General features: G+C 46.2%; 1 protein-coding gene across 3 annotated transcripts in view; it reads left to right on the top strand.

The window, feature by feature from the left end:
* Positions 1 to 27914, top strand: part of SHISA6 (shisa family member 6) — a 146114-nt gene that overhangs the window by 103649 nt on the left and 14551 nt on the right. For 2 of the 3 annotated variants that reach the window (XM_074555098.1, XM_074555099.1), the window contains one exon: positions 21187 to 21249. The exons of the other annotated variant lie outside the window; for it this stretch is intronic. In XM_074555098.1, the coding sequence (XP_074411199.1) occupies positions 21187 to 21249 (63 nt within the window). The remainder of the gene's footprint in view (positions 1 to 21186; positions 21250 to 27914) is intronic. 3 annotated transcript variants of the gene reach the window in all.

Genomic DNA, 27914 nt, shown 5'->3' with positions numbered 1-27914 from the left:
TTTCCACTGGCTGTGGAAGCACCCTGGAAATGCAGGAAATGTCCCTAAAATCTCTCTGTGCTCCTGGTGCTGCCTGTGCCACCCAATTAGAATGATTCCTGCTCAAGGAAACAAGCTGGTTTTCACTGCTCTCAAGAAAGATTGGCAGATTTTTCATAGATTAAGTTAGAATTTAGTTTGTGAGGTTTCTATGTGTTTGCTGTTTAGCTCCTGCATTTTCTGACCTTGATGATTCTGTGGTTGATGATTCCCCCTTGAAATAGGGCTCTCCTCCAGCCAGGTCTCATCAGCTCTTGGAGATTTCACACCCAAGATAGCTCAGCTACCTTTGGAGGCATAAAATCAGCAGGATGGCTTCTGTGGAGCTCAGCTACCTTTGGAGGCATAAAATCAGCAGGATGGCTTCTGTGGTAGTGTTGGAAACAAAAAGGTTTTAATAAAAGGCAAAATAACAAACTCCTTACAGAGAAAAACTGAGCCATGTGCAAGAGGAAAATAAACTAACTCCACTGCTATAAGGTTCTCATCAAACCAAGTCTCACAAGCTCTTGGAAATTTCACACCCAAGATAGCTCAGCTACCTTAGAAGGTAGAAAATCAGCAGGATGGCTTCTGTGGTAGTGTTGGAAACAAAAAGGTTTTAATAAAAGGCAAAGTAACAAAACTATTTACAGAAAAAACCAATCCAGGTGTGAAAGGTCCTTGCCTCTGGTAAAACACCTCACAAAAGGGATTATTTCCTTTGTTCTCTTCTTTTTCTAGTGAATTGCTCAGGTGAGACTTTTTGGCTTCTGTCCAATTAGCTATTCTTAAGTTTGAGGTGAAGTCCCCCAGCTTTGCCAAATTGAGGAGAGAAACTTCTGGGTTTATTTCCTTTTTAAGGGGCCAAGGGCCAAAGGATAGTTTGGTCACTCCATCAACAGGAGGCACATTCCTGTACCCCCTGAGCAGGAGATTGGAACTGGACTGAGCTGGGTTTAACCTCTCCCAGCCTGGGTGCAGAGTGAGCAGAGCTCAGAGAGAGGGACACAGGTGGGACTGCAAGAAAAGCAGAATATTGGTGAGCTCATGTGGGAATGTTCCTCACTCGGGGTCACCAAATGTGGAATTTGCAGGCAACCCCCAACAAGGGAAGAGATGAGAATTTTGACTCATGTTTCAGTAGACTGATTTATTATTTTATGATATAGATTATATTAAAAGGAAATTATATATTAAAACTATACTAAAAGAATAGAAGAAAGGATTTCATCAGAAAGCTAGCAAGGAAAGAATAGAATGATAATAAAATGTTATGACTGACCAGAGAGTCCGAGACAGCTGTGCTGTGATTGGCCATTAATTAAAAACAACAACATGAGACCAATCACAGATGCACCTGTTGCATTCCTCAGCAGCAGATAATCATTGTTTACATTTCATTTCTGAGGCCTCTCAGCTTCTCAGGAGAAAAAATCCCAACAAAAGGATTTTTCATAAAATATGTCCATGACAAGCTCGTGGTGCTCACTCTGATCTCTACTCTCAAGCATTAAAAAATGAAATAAAAAGGTAATGATAGCAAGAGTTTCCTGTGAGTCATCAAAGGGTTTCAGGGAACACAGGGGGCAGCCCAGAGAGCTAATTTGGAGGTGGGAACTCAGTCCCTGTTGGAAATGTCCTGGAAAAATAAAGCCTTGCAGAAGAAATCAGATAATTAACTGATCCACCAGCACTTCACCCCACACCTTGGAGCAGAACGAGCTTTGGCAGGAGCCCAGTGGTTCCAGGAATCCTGCATGGCCAGCACAGGGAGATCTGCAGCTCTGGGCTTCAAAGGAAAGGCAGGAAGGGAGGATTTTGTGGCAGGAGCTCAGACAGCACAACTGCCTGAGAATAACTCACTGTGGAAAGATCCAGTGTCCTTCCTGCCATGGAAATCAACCCTTTCCTTGATTTACTGCCTTGCTGGTGCAATTTCTGTCTCCCCATCTGTGCCTTGCCTTTTTCCATCACTGCAGAGAACAGCCCTGGCAAAGCAGTGGGACCCCAGCCGGGGTTTGTGCAACCAGGAATGAGGGGTACTCAGGGATGGGCTGGGTTTCCTGCACTCCACTCACCCCAAACCCACAAAACAGTGGCAGAGACCCCAGCCTCAGCCCCTTCAGCCTCACCCAGCATCTCCCTGTCCCAGGGGAGCCTGGAGCTCTGGCAGGGCTGGCTGCAGCCTGGAGCTGACTGATAAAGAATCTATAATGGTGTGGAGATGCTTCCTGTTCCCTCAGTGCAGCCACTTATTTGAATCTCTCTCATCTACTCAGCTGCCAATTTATGAAAAAAATAAATCTTGCAGAATCTTAATTATCACAGGTGCTTCTGCCATCCTTTCAGGTGGGGTTGGAGTTGGCCATTGGGTTTTAAAGCTATTGCAGGAGAAGGGAAGGAATGAAAAAGTGGTTGGTTTGTTTTTCCCCTTGGGAAACCAAGCTGAAGGAGATTGATCAGCAAAGGAGAGCAACTTAGAGGTCAAGGAGTGCAGTGATGAAGGGAGAGCTGTCAAGTGTCACAGTGAGTTACAGGTTAAAGCAAAGAGAAAAAGCTCCTTGGTTATGGAAATGAGATGAGAAGGAGAAAGGAGAATGAGGGGGATGTGAAATTACATCCTCCACAATAAAAGCAGGACTTGGCTCCCATTTGTAATGATGTGGGTGATGAGCAGGGGATCAGAAGGACACAGAATGCTCAGTAAATAGTCCAGGAGCTGATGCCTGACCCCAGCAGCAGCACCTGGGGCTCCAGGGTTCTCAATGTCCCCTTTGGGGCAGTCAGGATCCATCTGCCCAGGACCCAGAGCTGAAATGATTCCCACACTGAAAATCCCAAAGCAGCCCCACAATGGAAAAATGGAAATTCACCACATGCAGAATTCCAGAGAAGGATTTTTTCTTTTTGTTTTGTATAAAGAGAGGAAGGTTCAGGGCACCCAATCATACAGATTTCAAGAGATTCTTAAGATTAAATGCTTGAAACTCGTCTGTGTTTGTTTCCATGTGAACAACAGGAAGGAGGGAGGGAGGAAGGAGGAAAACAAGCTGTTGCTGCAGGGAGCAATCACACTTCTGCATTCCCAGGGAAAAGAAGCACCCCAGGTGATTCCTGTGGTGGCTGCCACCCCAAACCCAGCACTCCCATGCACCAGGGCAAAAGCAGAGTCAGGCAAGAAGCTCGGCAGTTTGGTAAATGAAAAATCTGATTGTTCTGTTAGATCTTCTGCAGTTTTTCCTTCCTGGAAATATCTGTCTGTCCCTGAAATTGAGAGGCAGAAATGGGGAGGGCACACTGAACAAACACCAAGTGGTTTGGTTTGACCCATCCCCAGAACTGCAGGAATTTAGATCAACACGGAGAAATTTTTCTCCAGAACATAAGAAAAAGTGAATTGTTGCTATAGGACATGAAATAAAATGACATGCATGCTCCAACTTCCAAGGTAAAAAGAAGGGAAGTTTATTTTCTGACTCCAACATAGATTTCCAAAAATGACAGAGGATTGGAGGGTGACAGTGCCACCTCTCCAATGACACTGGACTAACCAACAGTCCATCAACTTTCTCCTCCTCTAGAAAAGAATGTAAAACAAAAATTATTTACATAAAAGAGATTTACATACATTTACATGAGAAACTTCATAACAATAATGTAAACATCAGAAAGCTTAGAAGAACTTAAAAAAACCCAGGTGACAGTGAATAAAGTGTTTCTGACACTCCTGATCATGCAATTGATGTTCCTGGAGTTTGTGCAGCTCCATGAAAATTCCACCTTCCAAAAGCTGATGGTGCTTCAGGCAAAGGGTTGTGCCAGAGCCACTCAGCCCCAGGGGCTGTGGCCAAACACAATTCCAGCCACAAAATTCCCCCCTCCACACTCTGGATCTGGTGCTGTTTGTGCTGAAAGTGGAGTCAATGCTCTCGTGCTTGTCAATCCTCAATGAAAGTCCAAGAGTTTTAGTGCTCACTGCATGGAAATGAAAACTGTAGGCTATCCTGATTTACAGAACTAATTAACTTGCTGATAAATTTGAAAATATCTACAGGGAGCTCATTAAGGAGGAAAAAAAAATCTCATGAATGGTGGAGTTCACAAAGCTTAACCCCGAGGTGAGAAACAATGAGCCAAACTAAAAACCACTCAGGAAAACTCCAAAGCAGCCACGAGCAGTTCCTGCCAAGGAAGGAGCTGACACAGAGACACTCCTGGGTCACCTCTGCACCCAGGTTCTGCTCTGATTTGCTTTGGAAAAATGTTTTTTTTCCAGTTTGAATTTCTCTAGTCCTCAGGGTTGTGTGCTGTTTGCCCCAAGAGCCAGGTTTGGGCTGGATTTCCTCACAGTGCTCCCCAGCCATGAGTCATTAGCACATTATGTACTTTTATCAATATTTTTCATAGAAATACTGAACAATATTGGCCTTAGGGTCTCCCTTTAGGAGCGCTGGCAACTCCTCCCAGCCTGACTCTTCCCTTTACCACAAGATCGTTTCTGCCTTGTCTTTATTCAGCTCCTCCCTCCCCTTTTAATTGTCCTGTAATCCTCGTTTTCCTCGGCAGCACTAATGAGTTCCCGATGTGGCAGCGTGTCGAATGCTCCCTCCCAGCCCCCAGAGATGCTATCGAGCATGTTCCCTTTGTCTAAAAACCCCATTACCTTATCAGGGAGAGATATCAGATTAGCCTGCCACAATCTCCCTTGGATAAAGCCCTGCTTCATCCCAGCCCATTTCCCACTTAGAGCTTTAATTACTTCTGCCTTCAAAAGCCATTTCAGGGCTTGCAGCAAGCTGAGCTGCTCGTTCAGCTCCAGCTCCACTGTTCCCATTGCACAGCAGGGCAGGGATGGGGCAGAGGGGCTGTGACAGCAAGGGAAGGGCTCAGGGGCTGTGCTCCCTTCTGGGAGTCACAGGGGACATCCTGGAGGGCAAGGAGCTCTCACAGGGGCATTTCCTGGCAGTCTGGGTGTTGGGTTTGTTGTTGGAAAGGCTCCTGATATATTGAAAAGTCTCTTTTTTCCCAGACCTGCACTCTCTGAGAAGTCGAGATTCCTTGGTTCTGCTTTTCAAGGCTGTTTATTTTCTCTTATCTGTTCCATTCTTTCTGTGACCTGCTGACATCTGTCCAGCACGTTGGTTCATGGCACACTGACCACCCTTGGGGTGGTGTTGGCTTTTTATGCTAAGAACTACATGAACTTTATTTACAATAATTTACCAATACCTATCACCTATATTAGACAGTCTGTCTCTACTCTAAACCAATCCAGAAGTGCCACCATCACAGCAGATGATGGAGGACAAGAAGAAGGACAGGACATGCCCAGATTCCTCCATCTTGCATCTTGAACCCCCATTCTAAAACCCCAAAATTCTAATTTTTCACCATGTGACAAATTAACTATCACTCTACTCAAACTCTTGTGGTTTGTAAATCTTCACACAAAGTTGAGAATTGTTTCCATGGGCTAAAATCAAAGGCACAGGTGTTTTTGACTCTTTGGCTGAGGGGACTCCCTGTTCCTGTTCCTGCTCAAATAGAACCCAATTTGTGGCTGGAAAGCTGTTTGAGGAGAGCCAGCCAAGAACTGCCAAGAATAAACGGCCATTCCCAAGGCTGGGGCTGCTCCTCCCCAGGGGCAGGACCTGCATCTCTCAGGTGCTGAGGACAGTGGCACATGCAGATACCTCCGGCCAGGACAAGCCCTGAGGCTCTCCTCAGTGCCCCCAGAATGAAAGAGGCATTTTCAGGGTTCAATTCTCTGCCAGAAGAGCTCTCCAACTTGTAAAGCACTGTGAACAGCCCAGCCCCGAGGCAGTGTCTGCTCCAGAGGTGTCAGAAAGCACAGCCTCGGGAACCAGGGTTCATTTCACCCAAATTCCAAGTGTCACCATGCTGAAAGAGCCTCTTGTTAGAAAAAGGTCAGCTCCTTTATTCCTCATTATTCATTATCTTTTCATATCCCTCCACCATCAGCTGTTTGAAAAGCCATTATTGCAGCACGTTCAGTGTGAAATGGATGAAGTTCTCCTCTCCCCCCATGCTGTGACCTCTGTGAGGGCTGAGAATAAACTAATGACAATAAATTATAGAGGTGTTGCTGGATATTGCCAGAGGAGTGATAAAATGTGATGGCACTTAATAGAGGATGTTGAAAACACACAAGGCAACTATTTTCTACTCAGAGAGAGAGAGAATTGGCACCCTGTGCTCAGGGCCAGAGCACTTGAGGGCTCCCTGTGGTTCCTGGTGCCTGGAGAGGCTCCTGGAGCAGAGGCTGGACAGAGTTAAAGGAATAAAATGGGGATTTATTAAAAGGCCTCAAAGGATCCACCTTGGGCAGTGCAAGAGCCCAGCCAGGGCTGCACCCAAGATGGACCCAGGATGGACTCAGAGTCAGGAGTTGTCACCCTTTGATGAGTTCTGGTCCATTTCCATGCTGGGTTCAGTGTCCAGTCCCAGCTCCAGGTGATGCTTTTGCAGAGCACACCCAGCAGCACCAGGAGAGCCCTGGCAGGGAGTGAAGCAGAGTGAGGCTGCTGCTGACAGATTGCTGCTCCCTGTTTGGTTTGTCAGAGCATGTACAAACTCCCTGTCTGCAGAGATGAGATAATCACAGCCTGCTGGGGGACTGGAGTGCCTCTGAGTGTGTTCAACAAACATCAAGGGCAGCAAGGCTTGGATGCTGGAAAAAAAAGGCTCCTCAGCATGTCCTGTTCAGTGCTGATCCCACTCAGGGTGGAGAGCAGAGGGCAGCCCTGATCAAACTGAGATTGCCCTGGGATTTCTGTGGTCCTGCAGCCCAGCCCTGAAGGCCCTGTCACACTCTGGGGGTGTGAGGAGCTCAGGTACCTGTGATTTTTGTCTCTGGCTCCCTCAGACCCTAAATCCCTCCAGTGAGCACTGCTCATAACTGGTGTGCTGTCAGCAGGGGTTGCTCCAGCTCATTCTCCTCTGGTGTCTGCTCTAACCACCAATCTCAGATGTTTTAGGCTGGACTTTCTCAAGGAGCCACCTCCCTGTGAGTCCAGCACAGATTTGGGAAGCTTGAGACGTTTCTATCAGTGCGAATTTAATGTTCTGTTTACCTGTTCCACCCTCCTGCCTGCCTTTGCAAGGACAGCACTGAGCAGCTTGAGGAGCTCAGGAGATGCAGCAAAAATCACAGCACGGAGTGAGGGATGGCTGTGGCTGGGCTGTGAGAGACATCCTGGGGCAGGGCACAGAGTCACAGAATCACAGAATTCCCAGAATTACAGAATTCAAAGAATCACGGGGTTGGAAGAGACCTTCAAGATCATAGAGTCCAACCCAGCCCCAACCCCTCAACTCAAACCTGGCCCCCAGTGCCACATCCAGGCTTTGTTAAACACCCCCAGGGATGGGGACTCCACCACCTCCCTGGGCAGCCATTCCAGAACTCTATCATCCTGTCTGTGAAAAACCTTTTCCTAACATCCAACCTGTATTTCCCTTGAGGCTGTGTGCTCTGGTTGTGTCAGTTCCTGCAGACAGAGCCCAGCCCCAGCTGAGCACAGGCACCTTTCAGGAGCTGTGAGAGTGATGGGGGCACCCCTGAGTCTCCTTTTCTCCAGGCTGAGCACCCCCAGATCCCTCAGGGGTTCCTCACAGGGTTTGTGCTCCCAGCCCCTCTCCAGCCTGATTCCCCACATGTCTGTCCATGACTCTGGGTAGGATGCAGCCCCCAACAAGCTCCCAGCCCCACAAAGCAAAGGGAGAGCAGAGGGAAGGGCAGACAAAGCAGAACTCATCTCCCATTCCAAGGAGCAGCAGCCCAGAGGCTGCTAATTAAACAATATCTGCCATGAAGGCAGGCAATGAGGGTGACATTTACCTCTTGCAGGCTATAAATACCCAGCCATGAGCAAACATTTCTAATCAGTGATTATGGGTGAGGTTATTTTCCCTGACGTTATAAGTGATTGTTTGTTTATGCAGAGTTAATGGGCAGGATCATGCTGGAGGTGCTGGCCAAGGACCTGGGGCTGGTGCCTGCACCAGGGCTTTGGTACCAGGCTGACCTGTGTCACCAGGCTTGGGAGGGCAGGTGATGGTGTTCACAGGGGTCCAGGATGAGGGAAGAGATGAGAATGTTGACTCCATGTTTCAGAAGGCTGATTTATTATTTTATTATATATATTATATTAAAACTATACTAAAAGAATAGAAGCAATGATTTCATCAGAAGGCTAGCTAAGGATAGAAAAAGAAATTATAAAAAATCCTGTGACTGACCAGCGAGTCTGAAACAGCCAGACTATGATTGGCCATTAATTAAAAACAGCCACATGAGATCAATCACAGATGCACCTGTTGCATTCCACAGCAGCTGTGCTGAGAGGGGAGGGAAGATCAGCAGCTCCAAGGGCTCCTACTCCCCACACCTGGAGCAGGTGTTCCATTCCAGCCCCTGTGCTTTGGACGTGCACTAAGCTGGTAAAAGTATTCTTAACACTGTTTTCCTTGGAGCTGAATTCCCAGCAAAAGGAAATTTACCATGAAAAGCATCTAATAGTGCCTGGGGAAAGTGCTGAGGCTCCTGCTGGAAACAGAGAGAGCCTCTGGAATCACAAATTCCTGGTGCCTTGCCAAAGCAGAGCCATGGGCTCCTGTGATAGGCACTCCTGCTGGCTGAGAGGAGAGGGAAAAACAGCGAGGAGAGCAGGCAGAAATGGCAGAAATCCTCACACAACCCCAGAGCTGAGCTGGGCACGGGCTCCAGAGGGCCAGCACAGCTGGGGTTCATCCAGGTGAGAAATTGAAGAGTGGAAGAATCACCTGAGAGAGCAGCACAGAGAGCTCTCCCAGCCCTGCAGGTTTGCAGGTGAATTCTGTGGATTTGAGGAAATGTTAAACACACCCCAAGCTGCCTTTGGTGGCTTCTTTTGCCAACTCATCCATAGCCAGCGTTCTTCCTTGGGGTCATTTCTTCTCACTTCTTCCTTGGATGCCTCCAGCTCCACTTGCAGCCCAGATCCTCTCCCTGCCACAGATGTTGCCCCAGATCTGGGGCAGCCCCTGATTTTCTGCTGATTTTCTGCTGATTTTACACTTCCATCCCAATGCTCAGTGCTGTGTGAGCCTTGGAAGGGTTTTTCTGTTGAAGCCACACCTGGAGCTGTGGAGTCTGGCAGGGTCAGTGCTCTGCAGCTGGGCTGGGATGTTTTGCACCACAAACCACCCACCTGCTCTGTGCAGAGCCCAGCCCAGCTGAAATATGTTTTTTATGACAGCAAATGACACCAGGTGTATCTGTTGAGCTCTCAGAGAGCTGATTCAGCTCGCAGCCATCTGTGCAGCCTCATTTTCCTGAGCCTGGGGGTTTCAGAGCTGCAGCAGCACGTGCAGCCTCAGCAGTGCTTTCCTGCCCCTTGGCACCGCTCTGGGGCAGCCAAAATGTGGGGGAGCTTTGGCTGCTCAGTGCCCCAGTTCATTCAGCTGTGGAGGAGCAGGAGATGGGTCTGGGTCACCCTGATTTAATTATATTTTCTAAGCCTTCTGATGTTGACGTTCTCATTATGAACTTTCTCACACACTTTCTGTTAATAACTCATTGTTTTGCATTCTTTTATGGAGTAGGAGAAATTGGATGGATTGTTGGTTTATCCAGTGTCATTGGAGAGGTGGCACTGTCACCCTCCAATCCAGTGTCACTTTTGGAAATCTATAAATCTGGAGTCAGAAAATAAACTTCCCTTTTTCCACCTTGAGAACAGAGGTGTGTGAACTCGTGTTGTCCTACAGTGACAGGTCTGGAGAGAGGGAAGAAGCCAACAGTGCCTCCCATCATTATTCAGAGATTGTGCCAAGGAATTTGGGACACTGGAATCAAGGCAGCTTTCCTGGAACACCTGGACATTAAAGTGGTTTTTTTTTCCCTTTAGCACTAATGCAGTATTCCTAATATCTAAGTTGCTCTGATACCTACAAACATAAAAAACTAAAATTATTTTTAAAAAACAGTTGTTTGTAATTTCAGTTGGCCAAACAGAAAAATTCTAATCACAATGTATGGAAAATGTTGTGGTTTTTTTTTTTTAATTAAATATTTATTCATAAATAGTATGAATGTAGAACATCTTCAAGAATCTGTGCTTCATACACGTTGCTGTCAGACATCCTGACACCAGGAATGTGTTGGTGCTCAGAGTTAGGACATCTTGGGAAGGCTGAGAAAAGGGGGATTGTGCAGCCTGGAGAGGAGGAGGCTTTGGGTTTTGTTGTGGCTTCTCAGTGCCTGAAAAGGGCTCAAAAAAAAAAAAAAAAAAAAAAAAGGGAGAGGCTCTGGACAAGGGATGGAGGGACAGGACACAGAGAATGGCTTCAAACGCAAAGAGGGCAGGGCTGGATGGGATTTTGGAATTGGGAATTGTTCCCTGTGAGGGTGGGCAGGCCCTGGCACAGGGTGCCCAGAGCAGCCCCTGGATCCCTGGCAGTGCCCAAGGCCAGGCTGGACACTGGGACACCCTGGGACAGTGGGAGGTGTCCCTGTCAGGGCAGGGGTGGCACTGGGTGGGTTTTAGGGTGCCTCCCAACCCAAACCCATCCCAGGATTCTGTGATCTGTCTGTGCCACCTTCTCCCTTTGCTGGAATTGAAGCTCTGCCAGAAGACAGCAGGGAATTCTTATTAAAATCAAGATTTTGACACTGTCACACTCATATCTTTTATAGAATCGCTGTTTTGAATGCCACTCTTTAACGTGACTGCAGTTGGACTTCAGCAGATGCTTAAAGTTAACCATCTGCTTAATTGCTGATAGGATTAGGATTTAAACAGAGCTCTCCCTTCTTCCCTTACACTGAGCCACTTTCTTTGTGCCTCAATAAAGCAGTTACTTACAACCATGGCTCATTTTAAGGGCTTGATTAGTGCTGGTGACTTCTTTATCTGCCTGAAGATAAGGCTCTGATCGGTGTTAGATCGCATCTGCATCTTAATTGTCCTGAAAGCACTGGCCCAAAGCCACGTTTAGCAGTTGACAGGCATGCAAAGGAGCCTCCATCCAGGGAAAACAAATCAGCAGAAGGGTGGAATTAATTTCAAACCCTCACATGCTCCCTCCTGGCCCCTCACAGGCACTCCTTGCTGTGTCACATAAAGAGAAAGTCTTTGCTTCTCTGCCCAGACACCTCCAGGCTGGCCATGCCTTGGTGACAGATGAGGAGCAAGTGAATTTCTTTGGCTTTAGAGTGATTTAAAATCAGTTAAGGACCTCAGTCTATTTATCTGCATCGTGGTGCTGCATATAACAACTGAGAGTGATCAGTGCTGGGGCTGGGAGAGCCCTGCTGGGCTCTGGGTGTGGTGGGGTTGTGAGGGTGCCCAGGACGAGGTGGGAGATGAGAATTGACTCCAAGTTCTCAGAAGGCTGATATTATATTATATTATATTATATTATATTATATTATATTATATTATATTATATTATATTATATTATATTATATTATATTTAAATACTAAAACTACACTAAAGAAAGAGAAAGGAGACATCAGAAGGCTGGAAAAGAATGAATAATAAAAACCTGTGACTGACCAGAGAGTCTGACACAGCTGGACTAGGATTGGTCACTAATTAAGAACAATTCACATGGAACCAATCAAAGATGCACCTGTTGGTGAGCAACCTCCAGAACACGTTCCAAGCAATCAGATAATTATTGTTTACATATCTTTTCTGAGACCAGAGCAAAAATTCTTCTCCCAGGGATTTCACCCTCAACTTTTTCTCCTTACACTTGGTGGGAGAGGGAAAACCAGAGCAGGACTTTGTTTTCCCTCCCTTCTCCTCCCTGCCAGCACCATGGGGTTAAGAGGGACCCTGTGTTACTTCCAAAGGTATTTGCATAATTATCTCAGCACTCAGAATGTGCAAGAGCTGGCTGTGTTCCACCAAAGATTGCACTGAACTAATCCTGCTTTAGACACCCAGCCTATTTATACCTTCTCAGATCAGCTCCATCTCCAGCAATGCCCTTTAAAGGACACGGTTGCTTTCTCCTGACCATATGTTTCCCCTGTTTTTTTCCCATTCTGGACGTGTTTCCAAAGGTTGCTGCTCCCCCAGCTGCTGTTGTGCTCTGCTGGCTGCTGTTAGTCATGCTTTCTGCTCAGCCGCTGGGTTTTTGAGGAAACCAGGCCATATTTATCTAATTTGTGTTTCCAAGGCAGTGGGAAGTTCTCAGGGAGGGGATCCCAGGCACTCCAGGTTTGTGCCCTGGGCCCTGCAGAACTTCCTCTCCCTGACAAAAAGTTCTTTTCTGTTCATCTGGATTCCTTCTTGTCCCTTCTCCACTTTTTTTTCCTCCTGATTTGTACTGGAACATGCGAGGAAGGGCAGCAATGGGTGAAAGCAATGAAAATCAGAGCAAATAAAGCAGGGAATGCCACAGAGGGATGCTGAGCTCCTGCTCCAGGTGAGCTCAGATGTTCCCACCTGGCTGAGGGCACTGTGGCCGCTGCTCTGGGGAGCTGAGCCATTCCTGGGGGGATCCCCATGAAGGAAATGTCACATTTCCAGAGCCTCCAGCAGGAAAAGCTGCCTTTGGACACTCCTCACTGCCCATGAGGAGGAAAAAACATTTGTTTTTCAAGCCAACAACCTTCCAAAGGTATTCCAGAAGGCATCAGCTTCCTTGGAGATGGAGAGAGGATTTGGAGCTCCCCATGACCTTTATCTCCCGACGGTGCTGCTGTTTTTAAAAACATCACTACCAAGCCAAGATGTGTTGGGATCTCTAACTTGTCACAGTGACCCCAAGAAAAGTTGGGAAGTCTCTTTTCCCAGCCTGGTGCTTGAAGAAGGAGTCAGGGTTCTTCATTTCTCTGTCTCAAGGTTGTTTATTGCATCTTATTATAAAATTCTTTCTCCTGCCCTGCCAAGGTCCATCCAGCAGGACAGTCCCAGGCACTCTGCCTGCCCCCAGGGCAATGTTATGTCTTTATACTAAAAACTATGTATACAAAGTTTACAATTACTTCCCCATACCTATCACCTATGTTAGACAGTGAGCTTCTACTCTAAACCAATCCCAAAGCGCCAACATCACAGCAGAAGATGGAGGCCAAGAAGAAGAAGGAGAAAGGCAGGACACACCCAGATCCCTCCATCTTGCCCCCTGAACCCCCATTCTAAAAACCCCAAAATCTATTTTCCCACCTCATGATAACTTCACTATTATCCTGCCTAAACTGTTGTGGCCTGCTGATCTTCATACAAGGTTGGTAATTTGCTCCATGGGTCATAATCAAGCCCACAGATGTTCTGGGCTGTGTGCCAGGGTCTCTGAACCCCCTGGCAGGGTCCTGGCCATTCTGGGCAGCCAGAGGGATGTTGTGGGTTCCCACAAAGATGGGGAAACATTTTTCTCGTGCTTTTGTTGTTGTGCAAGTGTCCTGTTTAGCTGCAGCTGCCTGGGAGCAGGAGCTGCATTTCCCTGGTGCCAGGCTCTGCCTGCAGTTGGCTTTGGCACTTTGGGGAGGAGCTGCAGGCAGGGAGGGAGGCAATGTTGGTGTGTAGGGATGAGTGGGCCTGGTTCCCATGCTCCAGCCTGGCTCCCAGGGCTGTGTGGGAGGAGGAGAATCCTGTGAATGAGTGTGTGATTTGTGCAGCCTCCCAGCACAGGAGACAGATTTTGGTGAGTGAACCCGGGCCCTGTTGTACGAGAACATCCTGCTCACTCACGCTCCTGTTTCACTCAGATATTGCAGGGAGAATGATTCTTTTCCACATCACAGCTCAGTGAGCCTTGCTGATTTTTAAATTTTTTAAATTTACTTTTCTCAGCCATATCCTCCAGAACTTCAGTGCTCATTGCAGCCAAGTGTTTTTCCACCTGCAGCTGCACATTGTGGCGCTGTGTCAGGGCAGGGTTGAGAAGGATTCAGGGAAAGGTTGTTCCCCCAAGGGTGCTGGGCATTGCCCCAAGGCTGCCAGAGATCCAGGAGCCTTTGGGGATGCCCAGGGTGAGATTTCTGAGGGGTCTGTGCAGGGTGAGGGGCTGGATTTGATGATCCCCATGGGTCCCTCCCAGCTCAGGACATTCTGTGATTCTATGATTCACCTCCTGCTTGATTGCTTAGATTTCATTTAAGCCTTCATCTCACATAGCCTTAAAATAAGGAATAAGCACACCCCAAGCTGGGAAAACAAGGGGTGAAAAGGCAGCAGAGGACTGAGCAGAAGTGTGCAGTGCAATGTTCACTCCCACAGCCTGTGGTGGTGTTTGAGGGTCCCCAGGAAGAGGGAGGAGATGGGAATCTTGACTCCAAGTTTCAGAAGGCTGATATATAGTAATTCTATTCTATTCTATTCTATTCTATTCTATTCTATTCTATTCTATTCTATTCTATTCTATTCTATTCTATTCCTACACTAAAGAAAGAGAAAGGAGACATCAGAAGGCTAGAAAAAAAATGATAATAAAATCTTGTGACAGACTCAGAGTCTAGCTTGGCCATTAATTAAAAACAATTCACATGAAACCAATCAAAGATGCACCTGTTGGTTAGCCACTTCCAAACCACATTCCAAGCAATCAGATCATTATTATTTACATTTCTTTTCCGAGGCTTCTCAGGAGAAAAATCCTGGCAAAAGGATTTTCATAAAATATGTCAGTGCCAACAGCTTTCAGGTACTCACTGGATATTTAGTAGGTGAAATCCCTGCTCCTTCAGTTGCCCCTCACCCCGAGGTTGTGCCCTGTTGGGAAGGATGAAAGTTTGACAAGAAAGTCTCACAGATGTGTGCTTAGCAGAAAGATTTTTGGATGTAGAATCTGAAGAAGGAATAGAGATGGAAGCAAGTTTTGATATAGAAGAAAAGAATTGCTGAGCCAGTCTCTCTGGATAACCAAGGAGGCAAAGGGTGTGTTAGTTAGAAGGGGTTTTTATGGCTTAGAGCAAAGGATAAACCCACCTCAAACAAGATGTTTTTACCAAGCACAAAGATAGCACAGGAAAACAAGGCAGCAAATGTTGCAAGTAGAACAAAGGTCTCAGAATTTTCCACTGCAACAAAACTGAAAACAATTTCTAGCTTAAACTGTAATATACTGACTTGTAGTGATTGGAGAATGGTAACATGAATATGGTAATTATAGCACTTATGATAGGCTATAGATAAAATTAAGGTATAGATTGGTTCTACTGTATTAAGATGCTCAGCAAAGAAAAGTATAAAATGCATTGTAACCAAAACCAAAGTGTGTCCAGGCCTGCCTGCAGCTGGAGCTGACAGCTGTAGGCACAGTTCTGTCACCCACAAGCCTGGGCTGCTGCAGTAAACTGCATTTTGGAGAGCTGCCTGGAGTCCCACATCCCTCATTTCAACTCTTACAGCTTCCTTCCTCTCTTACACCTTGGCTGGGATAAACCTGGGGCTCAGCTGGGCTGGAGGAGCATTTCCAGCCCTTCTGGCACTGTGATCCCACCTGCCTTCATCATCCTCCCCCCAGGTACACCAGGAGCTGTTCCAGCTGCCTTTCCTCCCCCACAAAAGGCCCATGATTAATTAGCAGCTGATTTGTGCTCGCAAAATCCCATTAAAAATTCCCCGTGTGTGATAACAAGAAAAATCTGCCCCGAGTTTTCCAGGGCTGTTCCTCCACAGGAATAAAGGCTGGCAGGTGTGAGCACACCTGGGCTCAGGTACAGCCTGCCTGCCACGGGAGGCTGCGATGGGTGGGGAGGAAAAGCCGATGTGGAAAATAACAGCTCTGTAATCAGCGCAGGCTTTGGATGGCGTGGGATCCTGGAGAACAGGACCATTCACGGTTTAATGAGGATTAAAATAACTCCTGAATAGCTGCCTTAGTCCCTGAGCATCCTGCTCAATGAATGAATCACAGGATTACTGCTGAAAAATAGGTTGGAACGGTAGAACAAAAACCTGACATAATGAGAATAAACGGAGGCTTTGGGGCCAAACTTTCATGTGGCATTTCCAGCCCCCCTGATCCTGCCCTGCTGCTCCACCAGTGCTCAGCTCCGGGTTTGTCTCCTTTGCCCCTTGCACAGAACATTTTGGGGATCAGCTCTCGGGTTTGTCTCCTTTGCCCCTTGCACAGAACATTTTGGGGGTCAGCTGTCAGGTTTGGCTGCTTTGCTGCTTGCACAGAACATTTTGGGGGTCAGCGTGCTTGGGCAGTGCCAGGCAGATGCAGAACACTGTAAGCAAGATATTCACAGCACAGGAAAGTAAATGAGATGTTGGATCCTGCACACCAAAGGCAGCTGGAATTAATGATTTATTAGATGAATATTCCTGTGCTTATCACTCTGAGCTGAGCAGACCAAGCTCAGGCAGAGTTTGGGGCTCTGTTCCCCCATTCCTGGGCTGCACTTTGCCACTCTCACTGCCCGAAATCCCTGAAAAAGGGCTGGGAAAAGCTTCCTCTTCCCAGCTCTGTGACCATGGAGCAGCTGAAGGACAATTGCTCCAGGCTTCTCCTTTGGAATACAAATAGTGGCCAGAAAGTGCTGGTGGATGATGAACTTTGTGCTGAAAGTATTTCCATTTTCCTCAGCAGCTTTTGGGCTCCTTTCCTCCCTGCACTCCCCTGGGTCTCTCAGGGGAGTTCAGCCCTGGAAAGGGATTTTCTCTTCATTAGTGAAGGCATCGAGATTTCCATCCTGCCCTGCAATCTCGGCAGTTCTGGTGACAAGAGCAGAGGGGCAGAAGGCAAAGAATTGTTTTGCATGGAATCATTGTGGTGGGAAAAGCTTCGAAGTCTCCAGTCACAAACTCATGACCCCAAATGCCGCATCCACCCATCTTTAAATCCCTTCAGGAATGAGGATTCCACCCCTGCCCTGGGTCCCTTCATAGGCTGATGGTTCCTCTTCAGGCCTTTTTACCGTCCTTTTTTTCCCCTCTTTTTTTTCCTCCTTTTTTCCCCATTTTCCTTTTTTTTTCCCCTTTTTCTTCCTCCCCCCCCTTTTTTTCTGCCCCTTTTTCCTTCCCCTTCCCCCCCCCTTTTTTTACATTTCTCCCCCCCTTTTTTCCCCTTTTTTCCCCCTTTCCCTCCTTTTCCCCCCCTTTTCCCTCCCCTTTTTTCTCTTTTTTCTCCTCCTTTTTTTTTTTTCTTTTCCCTTCTTTCTTTTTTCCTTCCTCTCACTTCCCCCCTCCTTTTTTTTTTCCTTTCCAGGCCATCCTTTTCTCCTGTTAACTCCAGATTTCAGAGCAGCTCCAAGTGCTTTAATAAATTCCCTAAAACGAATGCAAAGTACAGCATGACTGTCAGAATGATCATATATCTGTATCACACTTACAGGTGTATCTGTAATGCAGCTGGCATATATTAAAAATATCCTTGCTTTGCAGATTTCATAAGGAATCTTATTAGGAAAGACAGGCTGGAAAATGCAGCATTTTCTTTACATATTCTGACACTTGATTTATTTATTTTTTCATTATAGAACACAATAAATCAAGTTTTTATTAGGAAAATTCCCATATGAAATCCTTGAGACTGAGAAAAAATAATAGGTGCTGGAGAAGCCTAAAACCAAGTACCAAAGGAAAGGTTAAACCAGTGGAAAAAGGAGATTTTTCTAGGTAGGAAGTGCATGGGCAACCTTTGGGGGCTGTTTAGAGTGTTCTTTAACAGCTACACAGAGTTTTACACCTTGGTGCTGATAATTCAGGTGGTGATTGTGGTTTAACCCAGCTGGGAACTCAGCCCTGGGAGGCAGGGGAGAATTGGAAGGCTAAAAGTGAGAACACTTGTGGATAGAGGCAGTTTAATCAAAGAAAGAGAAATAATAAATGGAAATATAAATGACAATATAATATAAAAATATATAAAATTAAAAGATAAATATAAAATTTAAAAATATAAAATATATTAAAAGAAATATAAACAAGAAATTGAAATATAAATAAAAATAATATAGAACTAAAATATAAAATTTATTAAAATAAATATTTAAATAAATGGAAATATAATAAATAATAATATAGTATAATAAATAATAAATAATAAATAATAAATAATAATATAGCATTAAAATATAAAAATGAATGTTTAAAACATAAAATATGTTAGAAGAAATAATAATAAAAATAAAATAACAAATTGCAAATGGAAAGGAACGTGCCTCCTGTGCACGTGTTTGCAAAGGAGTGGGAGCACTGGTTTCCTTTTTCCCAGTGCAACATCTCACTCTTTCTGCTGGTTATTTTATCTGATGGCTCCTCCAGCTGCGCTCACAAATTTCCTTTTGTGTCCTGGCAATTCAGAGCCCTGTGGCTCCTTTCTTCCCCTAATGGAGTTTCCTGGTAAATAGCTTTGAACTCAGATCCTTGTCTGACAATAGATAAGCTCCTGCCTAACCGGCACTTCACAATTAACAGCGTTATCTTGTTAAACCTGAGGAGGTGTAGGAAGGCTCCGGCGTCATTTTAAAGTATTTTATTGCTTAGAAAGTGTTTACAAAGGGCTACAGAAGAGGTAAATGAAGCTCAGTGCTGCATTCGGATGCCTGATTAGCTCAGCTACATCAAAATGCCAATAATTCAGGTTCTGACAGGGCTGGGTGACGTTGGTGAAGTTATAGCCTCAAAATACCTGAGGTTTTAGAGGGAAAGGAAAGGAAAGGAAAGGAAAGGAAAGGAAAGGAAAGGAAAGGAAAGGAAAGGAAAGGAAAGGAAAGGAAAGGAAAGGAAAGGAAAGGAAAGGAAAGGAAAGGAAAGGAAAGGAAAGGAAAGGAAAGGAAAGGAGAAAAGGAAAGGAGAAAAGGAAAGGGGAAAAGGAAAGGGGAAAAGGAAAGGGGAAAAGGAAAGGGGAAAAGGAAAGGGGAAAAGGAAAGGGGAAAAGGAAAGGGGAAAAGGAGGACCTTTAAGGTCATCCAGCCCAGCCACCATGCCAACAGCATCTCTATGGTCATTGAACCACATCCCCAAGTGCCACATCCATGTGGCTCTGAACACTTCTAGAGATGAGCAGGGGTCTGCATCATGCTTGCTGGGAACCAGGTGAAAATTAACCCATCTGATCCCACAGCTCTGAAAATCCCTCCAGACAGTCCCAGAAATACCCAGTTTCTTATTTGTCCCCCATTCTCTGATCAGGTTTTCACATTAAATTAATATTTGACTACCTGGAGGGATAGAAACTGAAACAAAGTCACAAAGGAGTTCCTGCAGAATTTTTCCTTGCTGAAAGCAACCAACAGTGAAGGAAAATTCCAACTAGGGAAACCTGTAGGGCTCTTATTTAAGGGCACCTGGGGTGTCCCTGGGCTTCTCTCAAGGTTTGCTCTTCTTTCACTGGCAGCCAGGGTAAAACCTTTCCATTTTTCCATCTGTCTGGGATATAAGGGGTGCCTGGATTCTGGATGGAGCAGGAAGCAGGTGAAGATTCCCAGTCTGTTGTCACCTGAATAAATAAAATCTGATTTTAATCCTGGTTGCACCCAGACTCTCCCCATAGTGAAGGAGAGAGATAAACAAGCAGCCAACACTCAGAAACAAACCATGGCAACCTAAACTTATTTTTTATTTGTTTTTTTTACCTGTGTTTTACAGCCAGGGAGGAATAGCTCACATCAAGGGCCATGACCTCAGCAAGGTTTCCAGCAGTTTCTAGCAAAGCAATGTGAGATTAATTAGAGAAGAGGTTGTTAATGAGGGCTGAGTGACCATTCAGGGACCAAATACCAGGGCAAGGATGGCCCTGGTGTGGTTCTGGATTTGGTCTCTTTGTTCCTGGTGGAAAAGGAATTCACTTATTAAATTTGCAGGTGATATGAACCTTGGATGACTGTAAGTCTATTAGAGAACAGGATTAGAATTTAAAATGTTCTTGACAAATTGGATAAATAGCCTGCAAATAAATTGATTAAATGGAGAAAAATGAGATGCCTCGGGCTGAAGCAGGAATGCTAAAAAGCCTTTTCTGTGTTGGAGAACAATTGGAGAGTTCCTTGGAAAAGCAATAAGGAACCACAATGGATCACAGACTTCACATGAGTCAGGAAAAGAAAAATATCCCAGGTTTGTGTGAGCAAGAGAAGCTGACAGGGGACAGAGCAGGGATTGCACTCTGTGCTGGTGAGGGCTGTCTCAGAAACACATCCCAGAGCTGAGGGGGATCTGGGGCAGTGGGAGCACAGGGGGCAAAGCAGGAAAACAGGGAAACAACAAAGGAATGGTGTCAGCACCAAGGATAAAGGAGCACACTGCAACCGTGGTCATAAAGGGCTGGGCAGGAATAAGGGGGGTTCTTTCCACATCCCTGGAAGAAGGAATGGGTCTGAAAAGCAGAAAGGAAGACTCAGAGACCCAGAACTTCTGGGGGAAGGAGATGTCCATGAAAGGTTTGGGAACAGAAGAGCAGCCCTGGAGTGACCCCTGCAGCAGCAGGGCAGGACATGAAGGGTCCCAGAGATCTCCTCTCATCCTGCACTGCTGCAGCTCCACCAAGGGTGGGAAGCTCTGGGCAGGGAGCTCAGCCCTTACTGAAAGCTGAAGCCATGGAGGCTTATCAGGAGTCCCTTATCTGATGATTTCATTGCAGGGAAGGATATAGAGGTGCTCTCCCAGCCCAGTCCCAGCATGGATGGAACTGGGGTGGGAGCTGCCCTGGATGCTCTGCCATGGATGGCTCCCCTGCCCTCCCTCCCAGGATTCCCATTCCCTGGGGAGGGAGCAGAGCTCATGTGCAGCTCTTGAACCCCTGCAGGTCACACCTGTGACTCCTCTCTGTGCCCACACAGGACCTGGTGCTCTGGTTGTGCTCACAGTGGGACAGGCTGGGTTTGGGTGCTTGTGGCTCACATCCTGAGCACTTCAAAGCTCCGCAGCCCTGATGGAGCTGGAGCAGCCTCCAGGAGCAGCCCAGGCTGTGGTACAGCTGGGTGTGCTCCTGTCTGGACATGATTCCCACCTTTGCACAGAACCCTCATTTGCAGGCTCAGCAGAAGGGGAGCAGATTCCCATTATCGTGTTCTCCTTGCATCTGGAATTTTAAGTGAACTGCATAACAGAATCTTCTGCTTTCTTAAGCATTTCCTTCTCCTTTCTTTAATCATGCTGAGATTTCCTGTGATACTGTGAGCTGTAATTATCATCTGCAGATCAGTGGCAATGCTAAGCTGGTTCTTAAAGGGATTTTTTTTTTCTGTGAATTTCAGATGACCAAGAACAAAATTATAATCACCTGATACTAAACAGTGACAACCAGACACCTACACATGGTAAGAGAAAGCAAAGAGCAAAATTACACACGTTGTAACTTTCCTCTGCCAGCCAGTAACATTTACTGGTACCAAATGTGTTTAATGTTAATGGCAATATTCCTCTGGCAATGCTGCATGGCTGGTGGCTCCCATTGGCATTAAACACAGGCCCATATTTTCAGTAGTGTGCACAGGGAAATATGGCCCAGTCTTTTCTAACTGTGCTGATCAGCCTTGTGTCTAATTCCAAGATTCCCCTTTGTTTCCCACTGGGTTTCCTCCCCCTTTTACCCAGCCTGGAGATGTTTCTTTGCTTCCTTCATGGCCTCTCTCTGCTCAGCCCTGTCCCCCAGCCCTTCTGTCCCCTCCTTTGGGTTTCCCTGAGCAGCAAAGGAGCCTGGGCTGTGTTCCCCTTCCCTTGGAGCCAGCCCAACCATGGCATCCTCTGGCTCCATCCAGTCCCTAGCACCCAAACCCTGTTCCCCAGTGCCTGTGCCATCAGACCAAGCTCTGATTGATGCCCCAGGGCATTCCCTGGCACCCAAACCCTGTTCCCCAGTGTCTGTGCCACCAGACCAAGCTCTGACTGATCCCTCAGTCCCTCAGATTGGTCCCCTCTTCTCTCCTCCCTCTTCTGCTGCCTTGTCTCAGTCCTGTCCGTGTCCCTCCCTGCCCCCTGTGCCTTTGGAATGGGATCCATTCCTCCTGCTCTAAGCTCCCAGTAAATCTCATCTCTGTCACTCCTGGCAGCTCTGAATCTCTGTATTTGTTACTCTTTCTGTCCTAGTGTTTGTTTTGAATTCTGAAACCTTGTCCTGACTGTTCTGGAGCTGATTTATTACAAGTTGTGCTCACATACAGAAATCTCCCTGCTGCTAAGGAGGGTGGGAGAACAATTGCCCTTGGAAAGATCCCCTAAAATCCTGGGGGTTTCTCCTTCCCAGAGGAGGCAGGCATCTCTTCAGCCTAAAAATTGCTTCTGTGGTAAGCCTGTGCTATTAGGACTTCATTTTCTGTCTTGCAAACACTCCAGGAGGAAGAGTGTCAGCTTTGAACTCATCAGTGCCACAGCAGTATTTATTGAGCCTGAACTGACAGCCTCCAATGTTCCTGACTGCTTATTCTGTTTACTTTTTTACCTTCCTGAGGGGGAAAAGAAAAGAAGAAAATGGAGAAATAGGGTTGAAATTGTGCTGTCTTCTCTTTGGTCTTGGTAGTCATTCTTAAAATCCAGCCCCTGCTGGGTTCTGAGCTGCCCTTGACCTGCCCAGGAGCTTTAGTGCAGCACCAGGGTCCCACTGCATCCAAGCACTCCAGGGAATGTGACAAAACAATTCCACTTCCCTCTGCTCCTAACAGATGCTTTGCTTTTTTTATGTTCTTAAGAAACAAAAAAAACCTGAAGGCACATCCACTGATGGTCTTGGATTCCTTGTGCTTCCTGTGCCTTAATAATTTGGCTGTTGTGAAGGACTGGGATGAGCTGACTACAAATGAGGGTGTGATTCAGAGGTACATCTCTCTCTGAGTTGTCCAGATGGCCAGGGCTGCTTTTGTTCCTTCCATCCATGTGTGCTGCTGCTGCTGCTGAGCCATTGCCTGGAGAGTCTGAAAATATATTTGAGCTTTTCAAGTAAGACATCAGAAGAGCTTGCAGGATGGCACAGAGGGCTGGAAGGAGTGCTGGGAATTGTGATATCCTGGGGAGGACAATTCCCAGCGGGATCAGAAGTGACCACAGGCAGCTGAGTCACAGAAAGTGCCCAAGGCCAGCTTGGATGGGGCTTGGAAACCCTGGGAGGTGTCCCTGCCCATCTTCCTTCCTTCCTTCCTTCCTTCCTTCCTTCCTTCCTTCCTTCCTTCCTTCCTTCCTTCCTTCCTTCCTTCCTTCCTTCCTTCCTTCCTTCCTTCCTTCCTTCCTTCCTTCCTTCCTTCCTTCCTTCCTTCCTTCCTTCCTTCCTTCCTTCCTTCCTTCCTTCCTTCCTTCCTTCCTTCCTTCCTTCCTTCCTTCCTTCCTTCCTTCCTTCCTTCCTTCCTTCCTTCCTTCCTTCCTTCCTTCCTTCCTTCCTTCCTTCCTTCCTTCCTTCCTTCCTTCCTTCCTTCCTTCCTTCCTTCCTTCCTTCCTTCCTTCCCTCCTTCCCTCCTTCCCTCCTTCCCTCCTTCCCTCCTTCCCTCCTTCCCTCCCTCCCGTTTTTCTCTTTTCTTTCTTTTCCATCCTTCTCTTCCTCCTTCTTTCTGGCACTGTATCAGCTTTAGTGTCCATCCCATCCCATCCTGGGGCTCCTCAGTTCCAGACTCTCCCAGCCCAGGGGCTGCAATCCCAGAATTTCAGTTCTGCTGTGCTTGAGGGCTCTGAATTAACCACAGTGGCTCTCACCATCCCACACCTGCCAGAAATCCCTGCTGCTGGATTATTCCTGCCCCAAATTCCCCCCACAGGACACCAAATGCCCCATTCCAGAGGCTCCTACAGCCCTTTAGAAACATCAGCTGAAATTCTGCTCTCAGTGACAGCATTTAGACCTCAATTCCACTGAAAACTAAATTTTCATGTGGATTTCCTTAACTCCAGACTTTATTTCTACCTCAGCTGCAGATTTGAGCTGCAAATGAAGAACTGTACAGCAGTTTTAGGAAATGTAGTGATTTGTATGTAAAATGTGAGTGGGAGGGAGCAAGTATTAGGCTCTAAGCACAACCAAGTTTTACATATGAAATGCAGCTAAATCTTTTGATACATTAATTTATCTTGCTTAGATATTCAGCCTTCACACAAAATAAGCACATAAAATGATTTCCCCATAAAAACATTAAAATATGAAGGAAAAAACCGAGCTGGGGGCACAAAAGAGAACTGAGCATCAGCTATAACAGAAATACATTGACTGCCTGGGCTCAGTTTCTGTGCAGATTATTGCTTTATTTTTTACTGCTACTGAAGTTTCATCTCATTATATTTAGTGCATATATAATTATCCTAACCTAAAGAGCACCTAATAAACATTTTTTTAACATCCTTATAAATACCAAGCACATTTCCAAATAATATGGTTAGAAGGAAGTTCATATCACGACTTTTATGTCAGTTAATTGCATTTGACAATCATCTCAAAAAATACTTGGTAAAGCACCATGAGCAGCCAATTACTTCAAGGTTTTAATTTGGCCAAGTGTTTTTCCATGGATGGTGCCTGGGATTGCTCTGAGGGAGGCAAATTTCATTTTATAGCTATACTTGTGTGGGCTTTTAGCAGTTTCCTCTATATGGACTCATGTAGGAGTGTGGTTTTCCCTTCCTTCCTTCCTGGAATCTTTCCTTCCCTTTATTCCCTCTTTTTTCCCTCTTCTCTCGTTTCTTTCTTTTCCATCCTTTTCTTTTCCACCTTCTTTCTCTTTTCTTCATTTCAGAAATCCAGGGCATCTTCCTTCCCACACACTAATAGGGCTTTGGGGGATATATTGCTGAAAAAATCTTTGCATCAATTTTCTAACATCAGACCAGAAGCTTCAATTTGGGGCAATCCCAGAAGATATGAAAATGATTCCCCATTCTGTCACATCTCCTCCAGCAATTTGCTGAGAGTTTTGTGTCTATTGTGTTTAAGACACTGTTTACAAAATCATAACAATTAAGGACTGTTTAAATTAGCTTTATCCCCAGCAGAAATATATGGGGGGAAAGGAGAAGCTTATCAGATGTGCAGCGTAAAACCCAGAGAACAGGCAGACCTGGGTGTTCTGACCCTGGGCAGGGCTGGAATGGCAGTGTCATAATTCACCTGGGGGGAATTTTGGAAGGAATTTGAGATGGGACCTCTGAGGTGGTTTCAATGATGAGGTTTATTTTCTTATCTTCTGCATAGGCAGGAAGGGTGAGTTTGGCTCACATCCTCACAGCTTGGCTCAGAAGGTCTCAAGACTCTTAGTTACAAGACCTTTTGAAGGATTTATTGACCAATAAAACACTGCTAACAAGGATATTTATGGTTTTGACCCAATCTTTAAATATTTTGTCTTATGGACTCATGCTGCAGTGTAAGCTTTCTTAGCCAATCTTGTTATGGCACACAAACCCACAGTGCTGCATTCTAAACTCCTTGTTTACCTCTGGAATATATATTTTTTTCTATATCCATACTCCAAAAGTCTAAACTTTTCTTTACTTAGCTTAACGTGTCTCTGCTTTAAACTCCAAATCCACATTCTCCCTTCTGTCACCTGAGTTTGGGAGCCTTTTCCAAGGTCTCAGATCAAATCCTGGCTTTAATTCTGGAATCCCTGGCAGTTCCAAGGCCAGGCTGGGCAGGGCTTGGGGCAGCCTGGAACAGTGGGAGGTGTCCCTGCCACGGCAGGGGTGGAATTGAGGGGACTTTGTGATCCTTTCCTTTCCTTTTTGTTTCCAAACCAAACCAAACCAAACCAAACCAAACCAAACCAAACCAAACCAAACCAAACCAAACCAAACCATTCCAGCCATTCCAAAATCCCTCTCCCTGGCCCTTGCAGAGCTGGGTACCAGTTTTCAGTGTCTCAAACCCTGCAGGAAGGGGTCCCAGCTCCAGCTCTTCACAGCCCTGGTGCCAGAGCCAGCAATTTTATCTGCACCCCTGCAAGGTCAGCACACTCCAGGGTGGGCAGATCCCTTGCTCTGACTGCTCTGTGCAGTTTTAATCTCTCCCTTTCATTTCAATTCCAGTGTTTCTCCTCTCAGCCCAGCTGTGGGGTGCAGTGCTCAGTGAAGCTCTGTGTGCTCAGGGGTTTTTCCATGCTGATCCCCCTGGGTGACAGCACTCAGGGGTGTCACTGTCACACCCAGTGTCACTGTGTGCTGCACCCCTTTCCTCTGCACCCTCCTCCTTGTGAAAAACGCCAATCACTTGTTTTTAAAATTTTAAAAGTTTAATAGTAGTAGAATGGTTATAAAGATACAATTAGAGTAATAATAATTTGGACAATTTGAATTAGGACAATATGAGACAATAGAGACAAAGAGTTACAGACATCCGGGTACCTTTTTCTGGACAGCACAAGCCTGAAAAAGGAAACACATTAATAGAGGATTAACCCTTAAAACCAACAGCCTGTAGCATATTCATGCACCTCATACATGATGCATAAATTCCATTCAAAAGCACAGGATTCTGTCTGGTCAGTGTCAGCTTCTTCCTCTAAATCCTAACATCACCTTTGAGGCAGGAAGAAGTTTGTTTCTTCTGATAATGGGGCAATAAATTCTCTTTCTCTGAAAGATTCAGGTGTCCTGTGGCTGCTATCTTGCTGCAAGTCCTTTCTTTAAAGAGAAGTATCCTACATAGCATAGTTTCTATTTTAACATTATGTTATAACCTAAAACTGTATTTAACACACTGCTTAAGAGAATTAATACAGCATTACCTTCTAACACAACACATATAATATTCATTTGAATATTTGCAAAAAAAAATCATAAAATGCATGCATTTTTCACACTCCTCAGGCTGCTGCTCAGTTCTCAACCAGGCCCAGTGCTGGAGCCATCCTGACAGACACAGGGTTTAACACTGCCTCTGTTTGAAATCCTCCAGCTCTCCTAAATGAGGGCAGCTACTCGCTGGAGAGCTCTGATTTCCACCACAGAGGATCTGACCTGGAAATGTAGAACCCTCCTGGAGATTAGTCATGAGAAATGCAAAGCACTATTAATAACAGCGTTTGTAACACGAGCAAACAGGAGTGTGAAAACACAAACACTGAGGACGCAGCTCATACATTCTGACTCTGCACACATCAGTTTATTCGCCTGCCCTGACAGCGTGTCACTCCAGCATGGCCTGGCAGCCCTGAGCCCTGGCACAGAAGGCTCCAGAACGTCAGCGGTGCCACCAGATTTGGGGCTCTTTGAGAGAACTTGCGTCACAGTCGGAGCCTGTGCGTCTGAGCCTTCAAAGGGCTGAGCAGGAGCAGGGCTGGGGCAGCAGGGAGGGCTCTGACACAGGGCTGGGGCTCTGCTGAGCTGCAGCTGAGCAGCAGAAGGCTGGCTTGGAGCAGCCTTTCCTAGGTGACATTGTTTGCTTTCCCTGGGTGAATGTTTTAAAAGGCATCTGTTGGAATGTCTTGCAGAATTCGCACAACATATGTGCAGACTCAAATGCAAATCTGCAGCACATCCCTTTTGCCACTTGAGCTTTGTTCAAAACTTTGCCATCAACTCACATTTTTTTTTAAATTTTGGTATCATCTGCTCCCGTCCTTGAACATGAAAGGTTTTGTGCCTCATGTAAACATACTTTGAAAGTGTGTTCCAACAAGAGGGGCAGAGCAAGATGTGACAAGAAATCTGGAAATCTTGGAACTTCTCTGAGCCCTGAGCTTGTAGAGAGGTTGCAAAGCACTGGCAGAGAAATGAGCTATGCCTCAGCCCAGAGGGGCTGTGCTTCCCTGGTAGGTGACAGAGCACAGGAGTGAGCAGAGCAAGTGAATTTGTGTGAATCCACCTCCAGTGCCACCCCCAGGCCCAGCAGGGCTGCAGGTGACACCCAGGTGCTGCCACCAAAGCCATTGTCCTGTTTGGACCACATTGGGGTGGCTGCCTAGAGCAGAGGCTGGGCAAGATCAAGAGGATAAAGCGGGTGTTTAATAAAGGCCTTGCATAGACACACACCTTGGGCAGCCAAAGCCTCACAGAAGCTGCACCCAGGATGGGT

This window comes from Zonotrichia albicollis, chromosome 19, assembly GCF_047830755.1.
Source record: "Zonotrichia albicollis isolate bZonAlb1 chromosome 19, bZonAlb1.hap1, whole genome shotgun sequence".
Classification (NCBI taxonomy): domain Eukaryota; kingdom Metazoa; phylum Chordata; class Aves; order Passeriformes; family Passerellidae; genus Zonotrichia; species Zonotrichia albicollis.
This window is presented reverse-complemented; position numbering and strand designations above follow the sequence as displayed.